The sequence below is a fragment of the Aedes albopictus genome, chromosome 3 (genome assembly GCF_035046485.1).
Source record: "Aedes albopictus strain Foshan chromosome 3, AalbF5, whole genome shotgun sequence".
Taxonomy (NCBI): Eukaryota; Metazoa; Arthropoda; class Insecta; order Diptera; family Culicidae; genus Aedes; species Aedes albopictus.
This window is the reverse complement of record NC_085138.1, coordinates 278,538,873-278,563,101: the sequence shown is the minus strand read 5'-3', so window position 1 is coordinate 278,563,101 and position 24,229 is coordinate 278,538,873. Positions and strand designations below refer to the sequence as shown.

At 40.1% G+C, this 24,229-nt stretch overlaps 1 protein-coding gene across 3 annotated transcripts in view; it reads left to right on the top strand.

The window, feature by feature from the left end:
- The window catches only part of LOC109401670 (TWiK family of potassium channels protein 18), a 52,772-nt gene extending 32,646 nt beyond the window's left edge, over window positions 1-20,126 (top strand). For 2 of the 3 annotated variants that reach the window (XM_062860979.1, XM_062860980.1), the window contains 4 exons: window positions 4,390-4,487; window positions 4,692-4,860; window positions 18,686-18,888; window positions 18,947-20,126. In XM_062860979.1, coding sequence (XP_062716963.1) covers window positions 4,390-4,487; window positions 4,692-4,860; window positions 18,686-18,888; window positions 18,947-19,657 — 1,181 coding nt within the window. In that variant the 3' untranslated portion in view covers window positions 19,658-20,126. Of the gene's footprint in view, window positions 1-4,389; window positions 4,488-4,691; window positions 4,861-11,205; window positions 12,083-17,138; window positions 18,354-18,408; window positions 18,567-18,685; window positions 18,889-18,946 lie in introns of those variants that run through there. The other variant, XM_062860978.1, reaches the window with a different exon arrangement.
- The last annotated feature ends 4,103 nt before the right edge of the window (window positions 20,127-24,229 follow it).

Genomic DNA, 24,229 nt, shown 5'->3' with positions numbered 1-24,229 from the left:
ATTGTTAACCACCACCACCACCGTTTTGTGGTGCGCGAGTGCCAACTGTCTCGACCTCATCCATTCCTACACGGAGAAACTCAAGTACCTAAATTTGAGTTTTTTTAAACTCACTTTGAGTTCATTTTTGTCTCCTCTCTCATCCACTCTCTTTGTTGTTGTCAGAGAGCGAAGAGCAAACCAACCCAACTTTGACAGCTCGGTGCGGGAAGCCAAAACTGAGTAAACAGCATTGAACTCAAATTTGAGTATTTTGAACTAGCAGTTGGGTGAAAAATAACTTAGCCGGTAGGTACTTTGCCGCACGGGATCAAATGTAAAAAACCCACTTCAACACCGCTTCCACGAACTCAAATATGGGTTCCCGCACGCAACCCCGAAGTTGGGTGAAATAAACTCATATTTGGGTACTTTGTTTTCTCCGTGTACACTATGCCAATTGCGTGCGTTGCTGTCAGTTCCAATCCAATTCCTCTATCGACGCGCCATATATAGCGCCGCAAATCCCAATATTTGCCTCTCCGGGAATTCGCCTCTAACTAGGGCATCAGTGATCCTCAGGCCCATTTTTTCAACTGCTCGTATTGCAACCCCTGGATCTACTTGTGGATCATTCAGCACGTTATTCCTGATTATTCCGAGAGTAGAACAGCTTCCATAACAAACATTGCAATGAATTCTACGAAAACATAGAAAACTGGACATCGCGTGCGGCCCGCGGGCCACACTTTGGTGACCACTAGGCATATCTGCATAGCCATTCTGAACATGTCAGTGCTAGCCTCAATGGCCGTCTTGATGGCTATTGTCGGTACTCGGGATACCGTTCAGCTGATCAGCTGGGTCGGTCAATAGCTGTCCAGATGTGACTTTCACGGGTATCGTAGCATTCATCTTAGTCCCACTAAGACGACGTGAGACACCCAAACAGCACACAAGCCATAAAGGAGTGTCGACAGCGCAGATTTTTGATTGTACAGGAGCTACATTTATGTAATTTTATCTCAAAGGCTAAATAACTTGAAAGTGACTCGTGTCCAACCAAAAACCTGCGCTGTGGACACTTCTTTATGACTTGTGTGCGGTGTTCAAGTAGAGGAGACGAAAGTCGCCGGTGTTTGCGGCTTTCCCGCCTTTGTCGGCTAGGGTGTCCGCCCATGCTTTTTTGTCCCGCCTACATGAGCGCTTCAATTCCTTCTCGAGAGCCGAATAGCGCTGACGGGCTACGGCTTTGGCTCCTCGTGTTTTCGCTCATTTTATCGCGGCTTTGGCGTTCCTTCGCTCCTCTATCTTCCTCCAAGTGTCATCTGTGATCCACTGCTTTCTTCGGATGCATAGCTCACCCAAATTATTCTCGCTGGTGGTGATGAAGGCGTTCTTGATGGCGCTCCATTGAACTTCTACGCTTCCAGCTTCCAGAACATCCGCAGAACGGTTCTCTAGCTTATCGACGTAGGACCTTTTGACCGCAGCGTCTCCTAGTCGGCGTGTGTTAAACTGGTGCCCGATTTTCTCCTACTGTCGATGGATCCTCGCAATGCGCAGCCTGATCTCGCCGATTAGCAGATGATGATCGGATCCATTTTTGACTGATGCGAATGGGGTCGATTTGAAATTCCGTGACCGTCACTTTGTGCATTGGTCGATGGGGAAAGAATGATCCCCCAATTACCATATCATTGTTGCCACAAAACTGGAAACAGCTCACTGTTCTCGCCTAGGTTCTCGCTCATTTCTCCGAGACCATGGCGTCCCATGACGTGCATGTAGTCCGAGTTATCGGAAGTCGGAACCAGCCTTCGCGTTGAAGTCGCTCATGAGGATATTGATATCACCTTTTGGAATCTCATCCACGACAGCATACAGTTGACTGTAAAAGTTCTCTTTGTCTTGCAATCCGGCAGCATCGGTTGGCGCGTAACATTGGATCTTGGTAAGGTTTCGTACCCGTGTTCTGAATCTGGCTACAATAATCCTCTTATTAATTGGTTCCCACTTCATGAGCGCAGCGTGGGCGTGAGCGCTGAGCAGGAAACAAACTCCACGGTGGCGAGCACGTGTTCACCTCATAGACTAGAGTATAGCAGAGTTAGGCCCGACGCCAATCTGTGTTCTCCAAAGTTTGGCCAGCGGACTTCCCTCAGTCCTAGGATCTAATACGGCATGCTTCATTGACTAGTTGGGTAACTCTCGCTGAGACCGTCCCACTATTTACACCATGTCTTCGAAAATGTTTAATGTGGCGATTTTCTGAAAGTCCTCCCCAAAAAAGTAAGGAAAATGCATTTGGTTAATCAAATAGGTGGACCCCCCGTTAGTTAGAGCCACAAGCATTTTGGCGGACCCCTCGATTTTTGTCAATTGTTGGTTCATTTAAACCGTTATAACTCGAAAGTTTCGCCAGAAACCACCTAAAAACTATATGTTGTTGAAAAGAGAGAAGATAGGGCTACTATTTACAGTTATACAAAGTTGGGTCGGCCATATTGATTTTGGTCGCCATCTTGGATTTTTATACCAAAACTGTTTTTTCACCATGTTGGCAACCACCGATTTTCAAAATTATTGAGTCAATCGAAAGCGGGGACATTTTTACACAACATATCAAAAATTTAGAGATGTATCTTTTTCCTATCAAAAGTTATCTGCACTTTTGTGAATCATGCCACTTTTGCGCACTGAGCCAGGTACCGATTGTTTACATAAATGCAGCGTTATTTCACAGTGTTTACGAACATTTATTCTAAATCTGAATCCACTAATGAAAAGTTGAAAGCTTCAGCTTTTCAAAACACCAAAAAAGTTTAAAAAGCAATGCCCGCATCGTTGAGAAACAGTTAAAAATGAGAACGATCCTCCGATTTGCCCAAATTTTGCTGCAGGTGCGTTTGTGTATACAAGCAGGCGCCAACTTTGATGCTGTTGCGTGTCATTGCCGGTGCGCATGGAAATGTATGGAGAAAACGTGTCATGATTTACAAAAGTGCAGATAACTTTCGATAGGAAAAAGATACATCTCTAAATTTTCGATATGTTGTGAAAAAATGTCCCAGCTTTCGATTGACGCAAGAAATTTGAAAATCGGTGGTTGCCAACATGGTGAAAAAATTGTTTTGGTACATAAATTCAAGATGGCGGCCGAAACCAATATGGCCGACCAAACTTGTTATAACTGCAAAGAGTACCTCTATCTTTTCTCTTTCCAACAACCTATAGTTTTAAAGTGGTTTCTGGCGAAACTTTCGAGTTATAACGGTTTAAATGAGCCAACAATTGACCAAAATCGAGGGGTTCACCAAAATGCTTGTGGCTCTAACTAACGGGGGGTCCACCAATTTGATTAACCAAATGCATTTTCCTTACTTTTTTGAGGAGGACTTTCAGAAAATCGCCACCTTAAACATTTTTGAAGACATGGTGTAAATAGTGGGACGGTCTCAGCGAGAGTTACCCTTATGCCAGTTTACCCTGCTGAGCTAGGGTTAATACTTACCTTTAAAATTCCAATTGTCGGTTGTTTCGCGCTAAAAGTCGTTGCCGTTGAATCAGTTCGTAATTATTCATTTTTGGCTTCTATAACGGTTTTCGGGTTTCGAGAACAGTAGGTTGTTGGGGTCCCCTATCCACAGTGGTGGAGCTGCCACCTTATAGGTATAGCTGCCGGTGGAAGAGCATTTCATAATCAGCCGCTGGATGCCAGAACAGACGCTGTTTGAGCCGCACCTCCTCGGTGAATAGACGCTCGGGACGTACCTATTCTACCTAGCTGAAGTCAGAAGAACAACAGTGCCCAGGCTGCACTACCAGCTAAGCTCACAAGTCTTAGCTGGCGGTCTTTGTCATCGCTTGACACGTGGAAGCATGAGGTAGGAATTTGTGAGGACCAGAGCTATGTTGGACGCTCTCCTTATCGACTCACCGCTTTGCCTCCCAATTCCACGTACCGAGTTTTCGTCTCTGTAGTTATCGCGCCATTGGAACGATTCACAACTCTTGGTACCTTTTCATTGCTTTGGGTTTAAGGAGGGGGGACTCACCGGAGTTGATACCAACAGCATTGTGCAGTCAATTAAAGTGTAATATTCATTGTTGAATGAAGAAATGTTATCTTTAACTAGTAACAAATCAATAGTCCTGTTCAACGACGCAGGTTGAACTTGCTCGAAGTTGCTGCATCTTACTCTTACCCATTTGTCATCAAACGGGTAAGAGCGGGATGCAGCAACTTCGAGCAAGTTCAACCTACGTCGTTGAACAGGACAAATGTCTTAGAATGATTTCATATGAGCCAAAGATCACAGTCAACATTGTCAAACATTGGCATTCTCTTTTCAGCAAAAGCAATCACTTCAATAACTGATTTTCCTCTTTACCGTTCAACACGACTAGGTACCCACGAGAAAAAGATGGAAACGAATGTAAACCACGCGAAGAAGGTTCTGGCCAAGAATTTGCGGATACTGGCGTTGGATCGTGAAAAATTGGAGGTGAGTGAAGTGCCAACACATCGAACGCAGACCAGGCGGTTTCCTAGCTCTATAATAAAAAATAAACTAGAAAATGATGATGCGGTGATGATGTGTTGATGAGAAGATTTAATGGTGCAGTAAATTAAAGGCACCGCCGATTCTCATAGTAAATTTGCTTCTAATTTGCCACACTTTGACCGATTTTTTTATGTTTGCTTTCAGAATCCTGATCCTGATCTGTGGGAAGGTCGAGCGATCAACCTGGTGGAGGAGTACAGTGCAATACTGTACGAAGCGTACAAACAGGGGTCGTTCGAAAACAAGCACAACAAAAAGACGTGGACTTTCTGGAATTCGGTGTTTTATTGCGGGACAATCTATACCACTATCGGTAAGTGAAGAGATTTTTCCGCAAGTCATAAAATAGGCAAGCGCTAATGGTTGGAGCTTATCGTAATCCACTGCAACTGATAAATATAATTTGATTGTTTCTATGTAAATGGTCGTTTGTTGGAATTAGGCAAACATTCAGCAGACACACACGCAAAAACGCATTGACATCACCACCGTTGCTTGTATTTTAGGTTGTCGTAAATAAACATGCGGTTCAAGTGTCTAAATAATCCACAACATGATGTTTCTTTTTTAATGTACCATAAATTCTTTCTCGATTTATAACAGTCATAAAGGTTTGCCATTTCAAATTGAAATGTGCTGAACCATTTTTAGATCTTAAAGTACAGTCATTGCACAATTATGGGTAACTCTGTCACAATTATTAGTCAGTCAGTTCACCATAGTATTCAATTGTAATTGACCCATAATTGTGGGTGACCCATAATTGTGCTATGACTGTACTGAACTGAAAGGCTTTTTTTTAAATAAAAGAGTGACCAACGAATAGACTTGGTTTTATAGTGGTTTGTACCCCTTAAATCAATTGTGTATTTTTCAAAGCATTTACATACTGTATTGGCATTAGAGTAAAAAAAGTAAAATTAATCCCGAGCAAAGGAGAATAGTGTATATCTAACAATCGAATCACATAGCCTGTTTTTATATCATATTTTGTTAATAATAACTTATCAAATTACAATTACTTTTCTATAACATGTTTTATTGTGCAATCTGATTTGGTCAAGATCAATTTCAATAATATATTTTGCTGTACAGTGATTGACATTCGTTTAGCTGAGGCCGAAACATTTTTTATGTCAGTGATAGTATATCTAGAACTGTTTTATAAAAATGTGATATATCACTCTTACATATACACTGAAACAAAAACGAGAGTAGAAACCCTTCAAATGTCATTTTTTCCTAGACTTCCGTTTAGCCGAATTGTACAATTTTTAGAATTCCATAATAAAAAACTAACAAATTTCTAAAAATATCCAACAAAATCGTTTTGTATGGCGTCTTGCATGGCGACCTGTATGGCTTGTAAATCATGAATTTGATTGTTTTCGGAAGTGTTGCCATATTAATTTTACATGTTCATTTTCATTCATATTCATTTATTTAGTTCACATCAAATTCATGATAATACTGAATCAACAATTTGCCGCCATAATACTCGATTTGCAGCTGCAGCTCTCCATCCTCGGTCACGCCCAACACTCGCCAGATCACGCTCCACCTGGTCCGCCCATCGTGCTCTCTGCGCTCCACGCCTTCTTGTACCAACCGGATGGTTAGCAAACACCAACTTTGCAGGGTTGTTGTCCGGCATTCTTGCAACATGCCCTGCCCACCGTATCCTTCCAGCTTTGGCCACTTTCTGGATACTGTGTTTGCCATAAAGTGCAGCGAGCTCGTGGTTCATCCTTCTCCGCCACACACCGTTCTCTTGCACACCGCCGAAGATCGTCCTTAGCACCCGTCGCTCGAAACCACCGGTCTTATTAACGTCTTGTACATGGTACATTTGGTGCGGGGGTGAATCTTTTTTGACCGCAGTTTCTTCTGGAGCCCATAGTAGGCACGACTTCCACTGATGATGCGCCTTCGTATTTCACGGCTCACGTTATTGTCAGCCGTTAGCAAGGAACCGAGGTAGACGAATTCTTCTACCACCTCGAAAGTATCCCCGTCTATCGTAACATTGCTGCCAAGGCTTGTCCTGTCTCGCTCAGTCCCACCTACCAGCATGTACTTTGTCTTAGCTGCATTCACCACCAGTCCGACCTTTGCTGCTTCACGCTTCAGGCGGGTGTACTGTTCTGCCACCGTTTCAAATGTTCTGGCAATAATATCCATGTCATCCGCAAAACAGACAAATTGAGACAATGAGATTTTACATGTATCTCATATAAATATGTCATAATATTGTTAACGTTTCCAAATTGAGATTTGATGTATTTATTTTTATCGGAAGTGTTTCAGGAGAATCTAAGGAAAGTTTCATGACGACTGCAGGTTGAAAATTCACAAAAAACAATGTTTTTAAAAGAAAAAAAAAACGCAAACCATAAAAAAATCACGTATTTAAGTATTGTTTAGATGAAATATGATGGTTTCACTTGCATAAAACACAGCTTTTACTACTATTACGTCTTCTCATAGCTCCCAACATCTTCTAGACTGCATTGTGGCTGAAATAACATACATTGGATGGCTCACATTTTGAGAAATGGCACCGAAAGTATTCAAATTTCTATCATGAACTACTTGTTTCATAATTTAGACGTTCTATTTAAATAAATCATGTTAAAAATGAATGGGTTTAAAACTAAGACTCATTTATAATATATTTCTTCAGATTGAATGAAATATGCCAATTGTTTGACCATATCTTGCATTTTTGTATGAGCATCTGCTTTTAAATAACCAGGGTACAAAAATTCTGACACATCTTGCAGTTCTTTCACTTAGCAGTCTTCTGACTCATTTGGTAATGCTAGTTTCAAACAGGAATACTCCACAGGCATTAGAGCACGTCTTTATTTCAACACAGAACTGTTTATTTTAGCTTCTACCAATCTCATTTTTAGGTTTAACCAACCAAAAACTAATATACTTATTGTTTTCATGACATTTTATGTAATAATTTGAACATTTCTATCAATTATTTTGTGCCATATTTCCAAAACTGCTTATGCAGCTTACGTTTGGGTGTTTACAGAAATCATTTTTCTTTAATAAATTTATCATCGCTTCTCCTTATTGGGACATTTTTTTTAAATACAATTTCTCTGAATTTCACAAATAAATAAACTTTTAAGGTCAATTATCTTGCTAACACGTCATAAACTAAATGCCTTGGGGTATATCCTCGAAATATCCTCGAAATATACTCACGAAATTGCAAAAAAAATCTATTGAAAACAAATTTCTCATTTACCTCGGCTAAACGAATGTCTAGGCAAAAAAATACATTTAAAGGGTTTTACCCTCGTTTTTGTTTCAGTGTATATGTAAGTGTGATGTATCACATTTTTATAGAACTGTACTAGATATACTATCTCTGACATAAAAAAGTTTTATCATAAAATCTTTTGTATGAGTTTCCTGACACTATCTTGAAAATTTTTTGGTCTCGGCTAAACGAATGTCTATCACTGTACAACAAGTTTAGTTATAATTTTACTATCGTGAAGGTACAAATATGTGATGAACAATAACACAGCTATAACAAGTTTACAAATTCTCTCTTATTTGGTTGTTATTGAATATAAAAATCATGATATTAAATAAGACTTTCAGAAACATTTTTTTGCTATATTTGTTATTTTGCCGCTTATGAAAGACAATTTTAAAATGTGATATGTTATGTTAATAACGTAAAAATTTTTACAACAATTATTAAATTATTATGCCACAACCAAATATTTTACTATGCTGTTGATATCATCTTTTGATTGGGATGAAATTTCCTCTTTATACAAATTGAAATCAACGTACAACAAATCCTCCAAAAATACCATGGATACCAGGTCTCAACGCATTTTTTGTTTGTCAGCTTCAAGACAGCACACGACAGTATCGGAAGCACATAGCTATGAATGATCAGGGACAAGGACAACTTTCCAAAGAAGCTGACCAGAATGATTATCAAATCAAAGCAACTGTGAACGATAGTCTTAAGGACTATTAGAACATTTGTTTGTTTTTTTTACCCGTGCATTCTAAATTATTGATAAAGGTAAAATGTGGATACTTTCAGTTGTGGAACATCCATTTATGCATTTCTAATTGAAATTCACCAAATGGTATCAAATTCCGGTATTCCTTATTATAAGGTCTCAAACATGGGTCTTCAGTTAGCCTAGTGGTTAATGCTATGGTTGCCAATCCGGAGACGGCGGGTTCGATTCCCGTTCCGGCCGGAAAAAAATTCTCGACTCCCTGGACATAGTGTATCATTGTACTTGCCTCACAATATATGCAATGGCAGGCAAAGAAAAAGCCCTTCAATAAATAACTGTGGAAGTGCTCAAAGAACACTAAGTTGATGTGAGGCAGACCAGGTTCCAATCGGGATATCCAACCATAAAGAAAAAGGAGAAGAAGAAGAAGAAGAAGAAGGGCCTCAAACATAACCTTTTTTTTCTATTTCAGCTTGATAATCTGAAGGTTTTAACTGTTTTTCATTATTTTCAATAATAAGGCACTTACACTGTTGTCGATGTTTTAAGTAGCTCATTCAAATATTGCTCTACATATCAATGTTTATGACTCTTGCAACCTTTTACCATCAGCTCTTGGACTTGCAACATTCCAATTCAAATATTTGTTTCACGGCTACCACCTTGCGTGTCGTGCAACATCGCAACATCTTATCCTACTGACCAAGTGAGCTCCCGCTTCCCACTTCGGGAAAATCATATGGTTTCCCTCTCTTTAGCTGGCGGCAAGTGGTGTTGGCTCGCCATACGTAATATCGCACGCACACTGTTTGCCAGACCCGGTCTCGGGAAAACTGTTGAATGGTTTTCCCTTTCCTTTTAACCGCATTGCACCAAATCGACAGCAGTTCTACGTTTTGTCACCTACTTCGTGAAGAGCATTTAAAAGGTAAAAGAAAACGAAAATCATAACAAACTTGCACTTTGAATCGCCTTGATATCATGTACTGAGTGTTACTGGTCTTAAGCTAGATCTGAATAGCATTAATAAGTCCCAAGTTAATAAAGTACCAATTAAATATGAGCAAATTTATTTCTGTCAAGAATGACAAATAGTTGCACTTCATCAGAACACATTGCAATCGAAAACAGATTTCAAATGCATTATATAGGGTACATGTATAATCGTTCTCTCTTTAATATTTGCGTATTGCGCTAGAAGGCACACAGGCTGCTCTGGAAAAATCATAACTTTAAATGTTATTATATTTTTTCATAGTGACAGTAGTGTCTCAATGTGTTTTGTTCTTAATCGCTTGACCTTATCGACAGCTTTGTTATCCGCTAGTGCAAAGAATTGAACTTTTTCATTGCATTATCTGAAAGTTCAGTAGCTAGACAATACACATTCCAAAACGTTCCATAACCATAAGGGCAAGACAAAGCGCAAAACTTTACACGTTTATCTCGAAATTGTGTTTTCAAAAGTGCCGTTGCGGTGATCACGATAGCTTAGCTTGGCTTAGCTTAGCTTAGCTTAGACTGACTGCACATATCTATGGTTGCTACTCCGTGATTAACCCGAATCAATGACAGTTGCACAATCAACTGAATAATTAACTGGGGGTGGTCAACATTCTCACTGTGCACGCTAATACCGTTGCAGTGATCACGATACCTTGAAAACTAGTTTACCGATTTGCATATATTTTTTGTTATTCGTATTTAAAATCTTGAGGTACTGGAATTATTCGAGGAATTCTTAAAGCAATCCCTAGAGGATTTGCTAGAGGAATTCCTGAAGGACTGCCTTGATTAATCTTTGGAGAAATTTCTGGAAACATTCCTGTAGAAATTCCTGGAGGAATTTCTAGAGAAATTCCTTGAGGAATCTTTGCATAAATTCCATGAAGAATTCCTAGAGAAAATCTTTGAATTATTCTTGAACGAATATCTGGAGGAATCCATGATGAGAATCACTGGGTCCTCTATAGAAAAAAATCCTAGCTATTCAAATAAGCTTCTTTATAATCCCATGATTCTTTCGGAAATTTCTCCCGGGTTTCCTTCATGGATTCTTTTTCGAATTGCATCAAAGATTCGTTCAATGAATACTTCCGAGATTCCTCAATTATTAATTCTTTCCATGGAATTCATCCAAAGAATTGTTCGAGGATTCTTCCCTGGATTTCTTCGGGAATTATATTCTTTTCCAATTATCATCACTTCAGTGCAAAAGTAGTGCTACATTGAGGTTTTTTTTAACTGCATTATAGACCTACAATTTTTTTTCGTAAAATCATGTTTATTTTATTAGAACTTGACTACTGATAACACATTTATTTAAAGATAAATCTTGAGACTCCTTGAGCGTTAACGGGTTAAAAATGATCACTGAATTCTACCCGAACATGTATTGTTTAGGGCTTAGGTTGCAGAGAAATTTAATGCTCGTTTACCTTTGCCTTCATATAAGGAATGACAGTATATTAATTTTGAAGTGTGTAAACAAACACATAACATTGACAATATTCCATTTTTACTATCCCATTCTGTCTAGCGCCAAATGCGCTCACCTCTACTAAATATACCGTAAAAACCAAACCTCCACCAGAACAACCGGCAGTGCCGGCGGCATCTCTCTCACATTTTGAAAATTCACTCTTACAACGCGCTGCGGATAGCTGCCTGCCCGATGGCGATGGATATTTTCGTTATTTTTAGCTCTTTTCGCTCACAATTTTCCGAGCAGCGGTCCTGAACGGTCCGGTTCCCGTAGTTTGCAAGCCGATCGCGAGAAAATTTTCCACCCATATTTTCCCTTAAATGGGCTTAGCTATGTGATTCATCCGTCCCCAGTCCAATCAGCTGAGACGCGACTGCGAAATTGCGTTGATTGGTGCACAGATAAACCCTCCAGAACCCGCAAGGACAACCGACGACAATGTGGGGAAGATATTTGAAAACGGAGTGAAAATACGTGCTTCGAAACCAGAAGAAGAAAAACGGAAAATCAGTGAAATGTGATACTGGTGTCGAATGTGTCTGTGTGCAAATTTGAATTTATTTTAAACCATAAATCGGTGACTGAGCGTTTGTAGCCGGTGACATCAGTTAAGGGTGACGACACTCGTGTGTCGAATCGACAATGGATCCCAAATCAGATGTTCCTGTAGTGGCCCGTAGGCGCAGGAAGGCGGCTCGGCAGCTTCGTGAGTCTACGCCGGACCCATCGCAGAGGGGTGCAGTCACGGATGGAAGCCAAAGTCAAGCATCAGACGATCAAAGCGGATCGGATTGCAGAAGCACCGGTCGGAGTACAGTGGACTCCAGTCCCCGTGGGTCGGTCAACAGTAAGAAAAGTTTTATCGAACGAGCAATGGAATACGGTAGCCACCGAAACAAGATCCTCGCCAGGAAGGACAAAAAGTTAACGGTAATGTCGCCGAGAAGCCGATCGGTACCACGAGACAGCGAGGACGTTCCCAGCAGTCCGGAGATTTTTTCGTTGCTTCGGCGTGCCAAAAAGAGCTTGTCTGCGTCGCGGTATGTTACGACTGTGTAGTAACGTTGTAACGAGACGATGACGACTATCATGGGGAGGGGAGAACATTCGAGGCATTTGACACGCGACTCGGCGACCAGACAGCTAGGTGACATGACCCGGTGAAACTAGCAGCAGGCACCTTGTGTGACAACGTAGAAAAATGTTGGCAACGGATCAAAAATAAAATTCGCGTTTGTTTATGAAAATGGCATTGATAGTGCAAGTTCGTTGAAATGCATGCACGGGTGGATAATTTGCACTGAACATTCGTTTGATGTTCACAAATCAATCTAATTTCACTTATGTGGTTTTCATCATGTAAAATAAATGCACTTGTTCTTTGATACTTTTATAATAACAAGACTTTGCATGATGAGCAAGCAGTATTTAATTTTTTTCTTACTGGCGTTACGCCCAAGCTCAGACCTGGCTTTTCAGCTCATAAGCTCTTAAGCACTTTCTCACAGCTTTGTCGATTTGCATTCGTATACATCCGATTCTGGATTTGCACGGCCTTGTAAAAAAATGTCCGTAACATTTTTTTTTTTCGTCAGACTCTTTATTTAATGAAATATGTCATGACATATTTTCCATGACACTCGAGGACATTTCCCAGCCCGGATATTAGCCCAGAGGCATCAACAATATTTTCTTTTTTTCTTTTTCTCTTTGACGTAACGTCCCAACTAGGACATAACCGGCTTACTGCACGTCATATTCATTTATTTAGTACAACACATGGTACAACGGGTACAACATACTTAGATTAATTCTAGCTCAGATTTTTTTCACTGAGTTCAGTATTTTTTCCATTGTTTTTCTTAGTTCTCGATAGTAGATTCAACTCGATACACTGGACATTCGATATTACCCGTTCATTAGTCACTTTTGGCAATATATTTTCTGAACTCGTTAATTTATTTACAGAATTTTGGCAAAAGAAAATACCGAGCATACCGAGTTAAATCTGCTGTTGACAAAAAATTCCGCAGAGTTATAGGGTTGCTATCGGGCATTCTTCCAGCATGCTATGAACTGCATACCGAACTCCTTCGGATTTGGCCTCCTTCTGGATGTTGGGTTCGCCGTAGAGCGCAACGAGCTCGTTCACCGGCGCCTCACACCGAAGATCTTCTTTAAAACTTGTCCCTTGAACACTCCAAGTGCTTACAAGTCTTTCTTGTGTATGGTCCAAGTTTCATGTCCGTTGTTGACCACTACCAGTCTTATAAGCATTCTGTACATTGTACATTTTGAGTGGAACTGATTTTCTTATCGCAGTTTCTTCTGAAGTCCATAGTAGCCCTGACTTCCGCTGGATGCGTCTTCGTATTTCTCTGCTCACGTTGTTGGCGCCGAAAAGGTTAGAAGGAAACAGGATAATGCTAATTTCTTGAATGTTATCAAGATTTCACCATTTTCAGTACCTTTTTTAGATTGATAATAGGGGGATTCACTAAACAGATTAAATTGCTGCGTTAGCCATTATTTTCTGCTTATTTGAAATGTTTCATGATTTTGCGAATGAAATAATCAAAGTTTGCCTTGGTAATCGCGACGTTTAATCAGTTTAATCAGATTACGCTGTTAAGTGAATCCCCTTAATATGTTTTTTTACGTTCTTCCATATTCTCAAAAAATCAGATTTCTCTGGTCTATATGGAACATTTAGCATGATGTTACCTGGAAATTTATCTATTATTTTATTTTGAGAATCTTTTTTAGTATTTCTAATAAGCAAAGCAAAATTTTAGCTCTCAAAACTCTAGTGAAAGTTTCTTTCTAAAAATTCCTGAGGAATGCATTGAGACTACTTCCGAGGATTTTCTTTGCGTTTATTGAAGTATTTCTTTTATTCCTTTTCTTCAGAAAGTTATCTAGAAGTTTATCCAGAAATTAGACAAAGCATTCCTCCTGATGTTTCTCTTAGGATTTTATTAGATTGTTTTCCATAGTTTCGTCAAGTGATTTCGACAGATATTCTTTCAAAATATCTTTCATTGATACATTTGTAAATTTTCATTTAATCGGAACACAGAGGTACAGTTGTAAGTCTGTAATAAATCGGTAAAATTGGCCAAAAAATTAACTGAGAACTCTTCGGTGTATGTTTATTATTCGTACCAAATTTCATAAAAAATTATGCTTTACTTTTAACTGTAGATGAAAAACAAACAAACGTGGTTTTAATCATTTTGTACAATCATGACTAATTTTCATTCGCATAATAGATAATGTTTTTCGCTACAATTCAAAGTTCTGTGAGAATAATTATGAAATTTCGTAAGTAGTTATGATACTAACTTAATAGACACTCTTTCTTGCAAAATTTCATCAACTTTGATCAATTGGTTTGAAAGTGACAGGTGTTGGTTGGGGTGAGTGTTAGTGGAAATGTTTCGTGTTTTTCATGTGCGCTCTTTTCCTATTCATAACTTTCGAATGTCACTGCCAATTTTCATGAAATTTTTACAGAAGGTAGTTGGTTATGTGTATATTATGCCTGCAAAATTTGATTGATGCTTATTGGTATAGTACTTTCAACAGTACAATCAAAACAAGAAGGGGTGCTGAATAATGTCACGGTCAGTCACAATACATGTTTAGATTGAAAGCTTTAAATAGTGCATCGATTTGTTTGAAATTTTACCTATGGAAAACTTGTAGATTTAGTGGTTTTTGTTCAACATTTCAGCGCGTTCTACTGTTTCATTGCTACAACAAAAAGTAGTGCACCGATTCACATGAAATTTAGCATGAACACTTCTTATGATGTTATCAGGCAAAATTTGACCAATTTTAATTAATCTATTGCGGAGTTGCAGCCGTATTTCTGTGTCCCGAATATTGCAGATACAGGCTTTAGAATACCTTCAAAAATTCTTCATGCTTCAATTTTTCAATACTATGATTTCACTTTTTTATTCTTGGGTTTCTTCTGGAAAAAAATCAAAAAATTTCTTTGGAAGTTTTTAAATATTATTGAAGAGATTCCTGCAAAAATACCATTTAGGATTACTTTGAAACTTTCAAATAGATTACCTCAGCATTTCCTCCACGGTCATGCAGAGATTCCTTTAGAAATCTCTCCAGGGATTCCTTCAGAAATGCCTATGAGAATTCCTTCAAAAATTCGCCCAAATATTTGTTTGAGAAATTCGTCTATAGATTTTTTTGTAATTTGGCCAAAAATAAAGAAGACCAAAGTCTTATATAGATTCCCTCAAAAAGAAGAAAGCTCTATTATCGCTTAGAAAACCTTTCATTGATTATTTCCGAAATTGTTCCATGTTTCCATGTTTACTAGATATTGCTCCATCAATTTCTGCTAGAATTCTCCTAGAAAACCTTTCATGAATTTTCTCATAAATTTCTCCTGAAAACCATAAACTTGGAATTCCTTCAGAAATTTCTCTAGGTATTCCGTTGGAAAATCTGCCAATGATTTTATACAAAATGGCTCCAAAGGATTCTTTTGAAAGCCTTTTATGGATTCCTCCAAAAAATTCTCAGGGATTTCTTCATAAAACTTTTTAGGGTTTTTTTAAATACCCTCAAGCAACTTTTGCAGTAAATTCTTCCATGCATTATTTCAGTGATTCTTCCAGTGGTTCTCCACAAATTCTTACAGCCATTTCTTCACGAACTGCATTACATAAATTTCATTGGAAATTCTTGATGAAATGCCTGCCGGAATTTCATATAGACCAAATACCTGCATAATTTCTTTCAGTATTTCCAGCAGGTATTCTTCCAGAGATTCAAACAAAAACTCATACAGGAATTTCTTTAGGAATTCCTCCTGGTATTTCTCCATGTCCGTGGTTTGTCTGATGGTAACTGATTTTTTACAGATCTTCTGGGAAATATTGTCATTAAACTTCAGTAGAAACCGTAGACCTTGGAAGACCATAGAAAATAGATCCTTTGAGGTTTGCCAAAAATCGCTAAAACTCAATAAAGTATCTTTTCAAACAGAATTCAGTTGAACAAAAAATCCAGAAAAGATAAAATAAAAAAACTATAATAAAGATGTCTTGAAGAAATTTATGCATAATTTATGTAAGGAATCTGAAGTGTCGGTTCTAATAGTTGTGCTAGTATTAGTAAGGTTCTTGAAGTGCAAAATGTATTTGTACATATACTCGTGAGAAAAATACTTTTTGGAAATTTTTTGAATGAATTTCATTGAAATTCCTAAAGGGAAACAAGAATGAAAAACACTGTAAGAAAATTTAAAAAAGGGGGGGGGGGAATTGTTTCTTGTTTCGAAACACCAAAGTCCAACTCTAAAAAACTTTTTAAAATGCATGGACGTATAATACTGCGCCGATTACCACCTACCAGCATGTACTTCGGATATTGGCGTATTCACCACTGTTTCATGTTTCAAGACAAACGGATATCAAAATGTGATATCAATTTGCTGTTGATTACAAATCGTGTTTTTGATTTGCTATCATTTTGTTGTTAGACATTGCTCGGGTAACCTCTAAAGGATATGCTTGGTCAACGTTCAGGCGCACAAAATATTATTTGATTATGTTGAGACAGCTTTCATCTTGATCAATAGTGGTGGATCAAAAGTGGTTGTAAATCTAGAATTGATAACGCTATTAACTTCTATTATTGAACAAGCTGTTCGTGATATGCGTGCAACGGTCATATGTATCATATAATAGTTTTACCTGAATAAAATATTCATTATCAGTAAACATTAAACATACGATGAAACATACAAACTGAAACGCATCAACAATAAATAGAAAATTATATTAAATCTTGAAAAGGATGATCTACTATTTCCTCTTTTATGTGCATCGTTCCACGTTCTGTCGTGTTTCATGCTGCAGCATTACCGCCCGCGCTGCGTTTTCTCCTTTGAAAAAGCTCAGCACTCCTCATCGAAACCATTCGTTACATTGACGTTCCCTCCTTCATAAGACTTCGTGACGCGGTCGACTATTCTCAACTTATTATGACATCTGATGTTTAGTATTTGATTACAATTAAACTTATATGTCTTCAAAAACTTTATTTATAACAAATATATAGTAAACCAAAAACGGACGATTCCAGCGATGGTGGAAAGGTATCGGATACCGAAGTTCGCAAAAGGCGCGAACGAATCGAACGGTATCAATCCGAACGCAGCAAGGACGGTGACCCAAAATCTTCCCAGTTGCAAAATAATTTGTCTCGCTTCAACGAGGAACGTCGTAAATTTGAGCTGGAAAAACTCAAATTTTTACAGGAGAAACGAGAACTAGACCGAATGAGATTGAGGCGGTTTGAAAAGTATCGCGAGGAGCTTTTGGAGGAACAAAGACAAAAGCTCCATATAGAGCTACGGAACCGCGAGCGCGATGAACGCTCTAAGAGTATCGAAGCTCCAGTTCTGCCTCCAGCACCACCGACGAGATCAAAAACACCGGTGTCACCAGGGGCGGCCAGAAAGAAAATTTTAATTATTCCAAAGACATCGAGTCCATCAGCTTCGAGTAGTGAAGAAGAAGGAAACAACACAAGCGATGAGGAACATACAGCAACTATCAGGAGACGATTTTCGCCGAGGAAGCCCAAGCGGCCTAGGTCTACGAAAATTGATCACCTGAAATTGTCCAAAACTCCAGAGCCGGCGACGTCTCCCGAACCGGAATCAGAGCTTCCGTCAGACTTTCCTCCAGAGCCGGATCCTGCAGAAGCGGAACCGGCTGTTACAGCCGAATCAGTACCAATGGTTGATGCCGAACCAGAACCAATAGCAAGCCCAGAACAAAAACATGAGGAAGAAATGGTACTTACACAAAGGAAAGTAACGAAATCTTCAGAAGATGGAGACAAAGAGGATTCATTGGATAAAAAGGTCGAAGAAGACAAAAACGAAAAGTCTGAAGCAATCGATGAAAAGAAAGAAGAAATGGCTGTGGATGATAAGAAGGTGGAGGGACCTAAAGAGAAAAAACGAAGACGAGCATTGCTCATTTACGAGGAGAAGAAGGACGACTTGTTCACCTGGAACGAAATATTAGGCGAGATGAAAGACTTCTGGTTAGACTTTCTAGATGATAATCCCTTGGAAATTCGAAGGATGAGGTTGCAAGTCAATGAATGTGTTTTCTATTTTGGTGTGATGGTGCTGCTGTGTGGCGTTGGTGGTATTATATTCAGAGTCACCGAGGGCACTTTCGAATCACAATACAAATGCGGGGTAAAAAGAGTTAAGAGGGATTTCATCGATCAGCTGTGGATATCCAGTCACAGTCAAAGGTATTTTTGATATGGGAGAAATAAAGTATAGATATTATTATGAAATTATTTAAAGGGAGGAAGACTGGAAGCAGACAGCTAGAGCAAGATTGAGGAAATTTGAAGAAGAACTACAGGTTGCATTCGAAGCTGGAATGAAAACCTACAGCGGCAATACAGCATGGAACTTTATCAACGGCGTGATCTATTCGCTGACTGTGGTGTCAACAATTGGTAATTCTGTTGTTCCAACAAACATCATAAATGCTTTACTAATTTGCAATGCTATAACTAACTTTAATAGTAGCAAGTTGTTACAAGTCTAAATAATGTGTAATATTTTTCCGTTTCAGGATATGGCCACATATCACCATCTACAACGACGGGTCGAGCGTTGACTATAATATATGCTATTATCGGTATTCCCATATTCCTCATAGTTCTTGCTGATTTTGGCAAATTGTTTACTAGAGGTATCAAATTCCTATGGGCATACGTTCGTCGATTATATTACACCGGGTCCATCCGTAAAGTGCGAAAAACAGCTCAAGTTAAAGTAAGAACAGTTCATCTGATCTTTACGTGATATGTATCTAAATCGGTATCTTTTTCAGGAGGTAATGAAAGGTCTCAACGTAATGTATGATATGGTTAGACGTCCCAGCGGAGACCACGAACTGCAACCAACCAACATCCAAGCAACAGAACAGCCACAACCTTCAACCTCAGCAGATGTACCCCCAATATGCGAATCACCAGCAACTCCAGTTCCAGAAACTTTTGAAATCGACGACGAGTTCAATTTGCCCATCTCGATTGCAATTTTTATCCTCGTCGCTTACATGCTGTTTGGTGCAACCATCTACTACACGTGGGAAAATTGGTCTTTCTTCGAGGCTTTTTATTTTGTGTTCATTTCGATCTCAACCATCGGTTTCGGAGACTTCGTTCCGCAGCATCCCATCTACATGATGTGCAGCATACTTTACCTTATCTTCGGCCTAGCCTTGACTTCCATGTGTATCAATGTTGTCCAGCTCAAACTAAGCGACAGCTTCCGGCAGGCTAGCGCCAAAATTGGTGCAACCATCGGTTTGCAAATGGCGGAAGCCGCTTCCCTGCAACAATCTCAGACACAATCGCATGTTCATACCCCACTGGAATTGACCACGGTGCACACGAGCACTCCAACAAGTGATAACGGAAGCCAGCAGCAGCCAGTGCCCCCGACCAACGTAAATGGAGATGCAACCATGACTCCAGTGCTTCCGGATCGACCGAATAAAGTTAGCAAAAGCATAGCAAAAGATGACAAAAAAGAGTAATTGAATACAAATCGAAATAATTTTGAACACTGACTGATTAACGAATGAGAGTTGTGTGGAACGAAAGTTTTAACGATTAAACCGGTATTTGTAATCGATGTTGATGAATCTTTCCTAGAGTAAGCGAATATGCCATGCACAATCGCCATGTTATCTGATAAGCGCCTTGCGAACATGAATATTACTATATTTATATACAATCTATAGCTTTAAGGAAGAATGCACCAAAAATACATATGAATCATATATTTGAACTCTTCGCCTTAGATAGGATACGGAAAATAACGGTTTCTCGATTGAATTGCGATTTATGCGAACGTGTGTTTGATAGCATTTTTGTTTTATGACATAGAACGGCAGCGTACTAAACAGGAGATTATGCAGTGAAAGATAATTGAATTGCTTGAACTTCAATTGTTGAACAAAATTGTTGATTTCGGCATTGCTGAATAAAAATGTAACAAAAATATGTGTTCACTTGTTTTACAAATGTGATGACCAAATGATGATTCCAATCTAACGCTTATTTGCAGATTTCGTTCCCGCTCCTGCGTAGAGTGTGACCGACCCACCTTCTTTTTCGCTCCCGAATTTCTGTCGCTATCGGCTCTTGATGACATCGACGTTGGAGCAAGTAGAAAAAATAGCCACAGAATGTCAATGTCGTGTTCGTGTGACCAACATCTAGTTTACCACGCCCTTTAGAAGGCCGGCTCCAGAGGCACGTTGTCCTCCATTTGGGACATTTGTGCCATAGTTCGAGTTGAAATTTTGGACTTTGGTACGTCGACTAATATGGTTGTTTTTCCATACATTTCTTAAACTCACAAAAGCTGCCCTCGCCTTCTTGATCCGTGCACCTATGGCGATCTTGGTGTTACCATTTGGCTACAGAGATACCACGAAGCTTTCAACATTCTCCACTGCTTACTCAGCTACCGTAAAACTGGAAGAGATGACCGTGTTTGCATCCATCGATTTGGTCTTGTTGACGTTGATGGTAAGACCTAGGAGCGATTGGCAAGATCATTGAGCTTGCTCTGCATATCAGAGCGCCGCGCCGTTGAGGTAAGAGAGCAACGTCATCAGCTAGTTCTCCATGGTAATGGGCTGCCACAGCAACCCACGATTTGGTTCACAATCAATCGCATTTACCAGGATCTCGTCGATTACGATGACCACCATTGTGCAGTACTCTGCATGAAAATGCCTCGTACTGTGCTTCGATGAGGCCGATGATTTTCTCAGGGACACCCTTGTGCCAAAGGGCTCCCACATATTCTCATGATTGAGCCGGTCGAAAGCTTTTTCGTTATCAATGAACACCAGGTAGAGAGACTCTTGGAATTCATTGATTTGCTCTAGGAAGATGTGAAGCGTGACAATATGGTTCTCAAAAGGATCGTCCGGTACGGAATCTTGCTTGCTGCCGTCGGAGAGTAGCGTCAATATTCTCCTGTATCCGGAGGATCAATTTGAAGAGGACTTTGAGAACAATAATGCACAGTAACATAATGTCCGCCATTTAACGCATACAGTCATGTCACCCTTTTTGGGTACCTTTACTAAGACGAATCCAGTCGATCCAGTCGGCTGGAATCGTTGCGGTTTTCCATAATGTTGCAGAATACAGTCGGGTCTCCTATGAGACGCTGCCACCCATTTTACGCCCACCGTGATTCCCATGTTGTATTTCAACCAATTTAGTTGATTTTCGATATGTGACTAGTCTTTAATCACGGCATAAATATCACAAGGCAGGCTAGTAACCTATGTAAACATACATTTTGAATGTAAACATGTGACGTCATTCTAATCGTTCTTCACATGATCAAATTGATGTAGAGTACTAGATCGCCTTTGAACGATTTGAATTACGTCATCAAAAAACTGTCAGTTTCCCGGAAGATATCACCTTCTAAATGTTGTACTACGTGGTCTATAATATAGTCTTAGGGACGATTCAAATATGACGTTCATAATTTTTCGGGAATTTTAGACCCCCTCCCCCTCTGTCACGCTTTTTCGTATACCTTGGAGTCACACTTTCTCAGACCCCCCCCCCCCTCCTCCCTAAACTATGAACGTCATATTTGAATGACCCCTTACTGCAGTCAAAAAATCAACTGGATCGGATGCAAGACAGCTGAGAAATTGCAGTGGGCGTAAAGTGGGTGACAGCGTCTTTTAGGAGACCCGACTGTAATTGATGCAGCAGTTGTGCAGATACAACGGGGTCAGCTTTGAGCATCTTGGCTTATATGCAATCGACCTGCGGGGCTCTGTTCGATTTCATGCCGCGGATGCCTGTTTCACTCTCCTGCAATGATGGAGCTTCGATGTTAACACGGATAATGCGTCGAACTCTTAGTTTCCAAAGTGCTCGAACCAGCGTTTCAACTGTCTAGACATGTCTTTCACGGACATCGTAGCATTCATCTTGGTCCCTCTAAGGCGACGTGAAACATCGTAGAGGATACGGATGTCGCCGGTGTTTGCGGCTTTCTCGCCTTCGTCGGATAGGGAGTCCGCCCACACTCTTTTGTCCCGTCTACATGAACGTTTCACTTCCTTCTCGAGAGCCGAATAGCGCTGACGGGCTACGGCTATGGCTCCTCGTGTTATCACTCGCTCTATCGTGGTTTTGGCGTTCCTTCGCTTCTTTATCTTTCTCCAGGTATCATCTGTGATCCACTGCTTTCTCCAGGTACATAATTCACCCAAATTATACTCGCCGGTGGCGATGAAGCCGTTTTTGATGGCGCTGCATTGATCTTCTACGCTTCCACCTTCTGGAATATTCGTAGCACGGTTCTCTAGCTCCTCGACGAAGGACGTTTTCACCGCAGCATCTTCCAGTCAGCGTGTGGTGAACCGGCGCCCGATTTTTCCCTCCTGTCGATGGATGCTAGCAATGCGCAGTCGGATCTCGCCGATGATGGTCGGACGCAATGTCGGCGCTACGTTTGTTCCGCACATCAAGAAGGCTCCGTCCTTGGCTCCGTCTCCATTTTCGACTGATACAGATGTGGTCGATTTGATTTTCCGTGACGCCATCACGGGTAACCCATGTTACTTTGTGCATGTGCACTGGTCGATGAAGAAAAAGCGATCCCCCAATCACCATGTCGCCACAAAACTCTGCCAACAGCTTTTCGTTTTCGCTCATTTCACCGAGACCATGGCGGGCGTCCCATGACGTACTCATAGTCCGAGTTATCGGAACCAACCTTCGTATTGAAGTCCCCCCACCTTTCAGAATCTTGTCTATGACAGCATTCAGTTAGTTGTAAAAGTTCTCTTTGTCATGCAATATGGCAGCATAATTTGGCAGGTAACATTGGATCATGGTAAGGTTTCGAACCCGTTCTGAATCTGGCAACAATTGTCCTCTCGATAGGTTTGAGAGCGCAGCGTGGGCCTGAGTGCTGAGCAGGAAACCAACTCCACGGTGGCGGGGAGCGTTATCACCTCGTAGGCCAGCGTACAGCAGAATTTGACCCGACGTCAATCTGTGTTCTCCAAAGTTCGGAAAACGGGCTTCGCTCAGTCCTAGGATCTCAAGCTTCATACGACATGCCTCATTGGCTAGTTGTGAAAGTTTACCCTGCTGGGCTAGGGTTATTACATTCCGAGTTCCAATTCTTGTCCGTTGTTTGGCGCTAAAACTCATTACCGTTGAATCAGTTCGACTGACAAGGTTACACAGACTTCAGAGGTCTGATTTATCGTGAAATTTTCTATGGGAATTCATCAGCTTGGTTTGAGGGTATACTGCCATCAAGCAGTTTTTCTTTGGAAAAGTAACATTTTCCATAGTAATTTTTTTGTAAACTTTAAGCGGCTGGCGCAAAAATATTATTACTTTAATCAAGCTGAATTCTTGAGCAGTTGATATGAAACATAGATGGAACTCAAAAAGTAGGATGAGTGAGACTGTCTATTCTTTCTTAAAATCGTGTCCTTATTAACGTGCATCATATGCAGAAATTAAAAAAAAATACACTCTGGAAGCATCGCCCACCCAATCCATCCCCCCTCCCTTTGTGAAAAATATGATAAAACCTGCTTAACAACCCTTTCATGATATCACCTTGATCATTCACGAAATAATACAACCATTCACGCAGTTACCAATGTATAATACATTTTTATTATGGCCGACAGTTTATTTCGGTATCAATCTTAAGTAAAGGGGGAAGTCTTAGCTTTAGTGAGTCAAATTTTCAGCCATGCCAATTTTTTTGTTTGTCTGAATTTGTTCTACGCAACACAGCGTAAGCTAATTTCAGATACTTAGGGATCATTTTTAAGTGAAATACCGTAGGTGTCGCTATAATCGGCTGATTGATTCAATTTTCAATATAAACTAGCTGTACCCGGCAAACTTTGTCTTGCCTACTGCGTTTTTTGACGTTTCAAGTCCCTAGTCAAGCCCAAGTTCCCGTTCAAAAAGTATGGAAACCCGATTTTCGAAAACTCTCAATTATCCCATGTTTTATGCCTCATAAACCTTCCTTGGGTGAAAACTAACAGAACAAAACTTAGACGACCCAAATCGGACCATCCGTT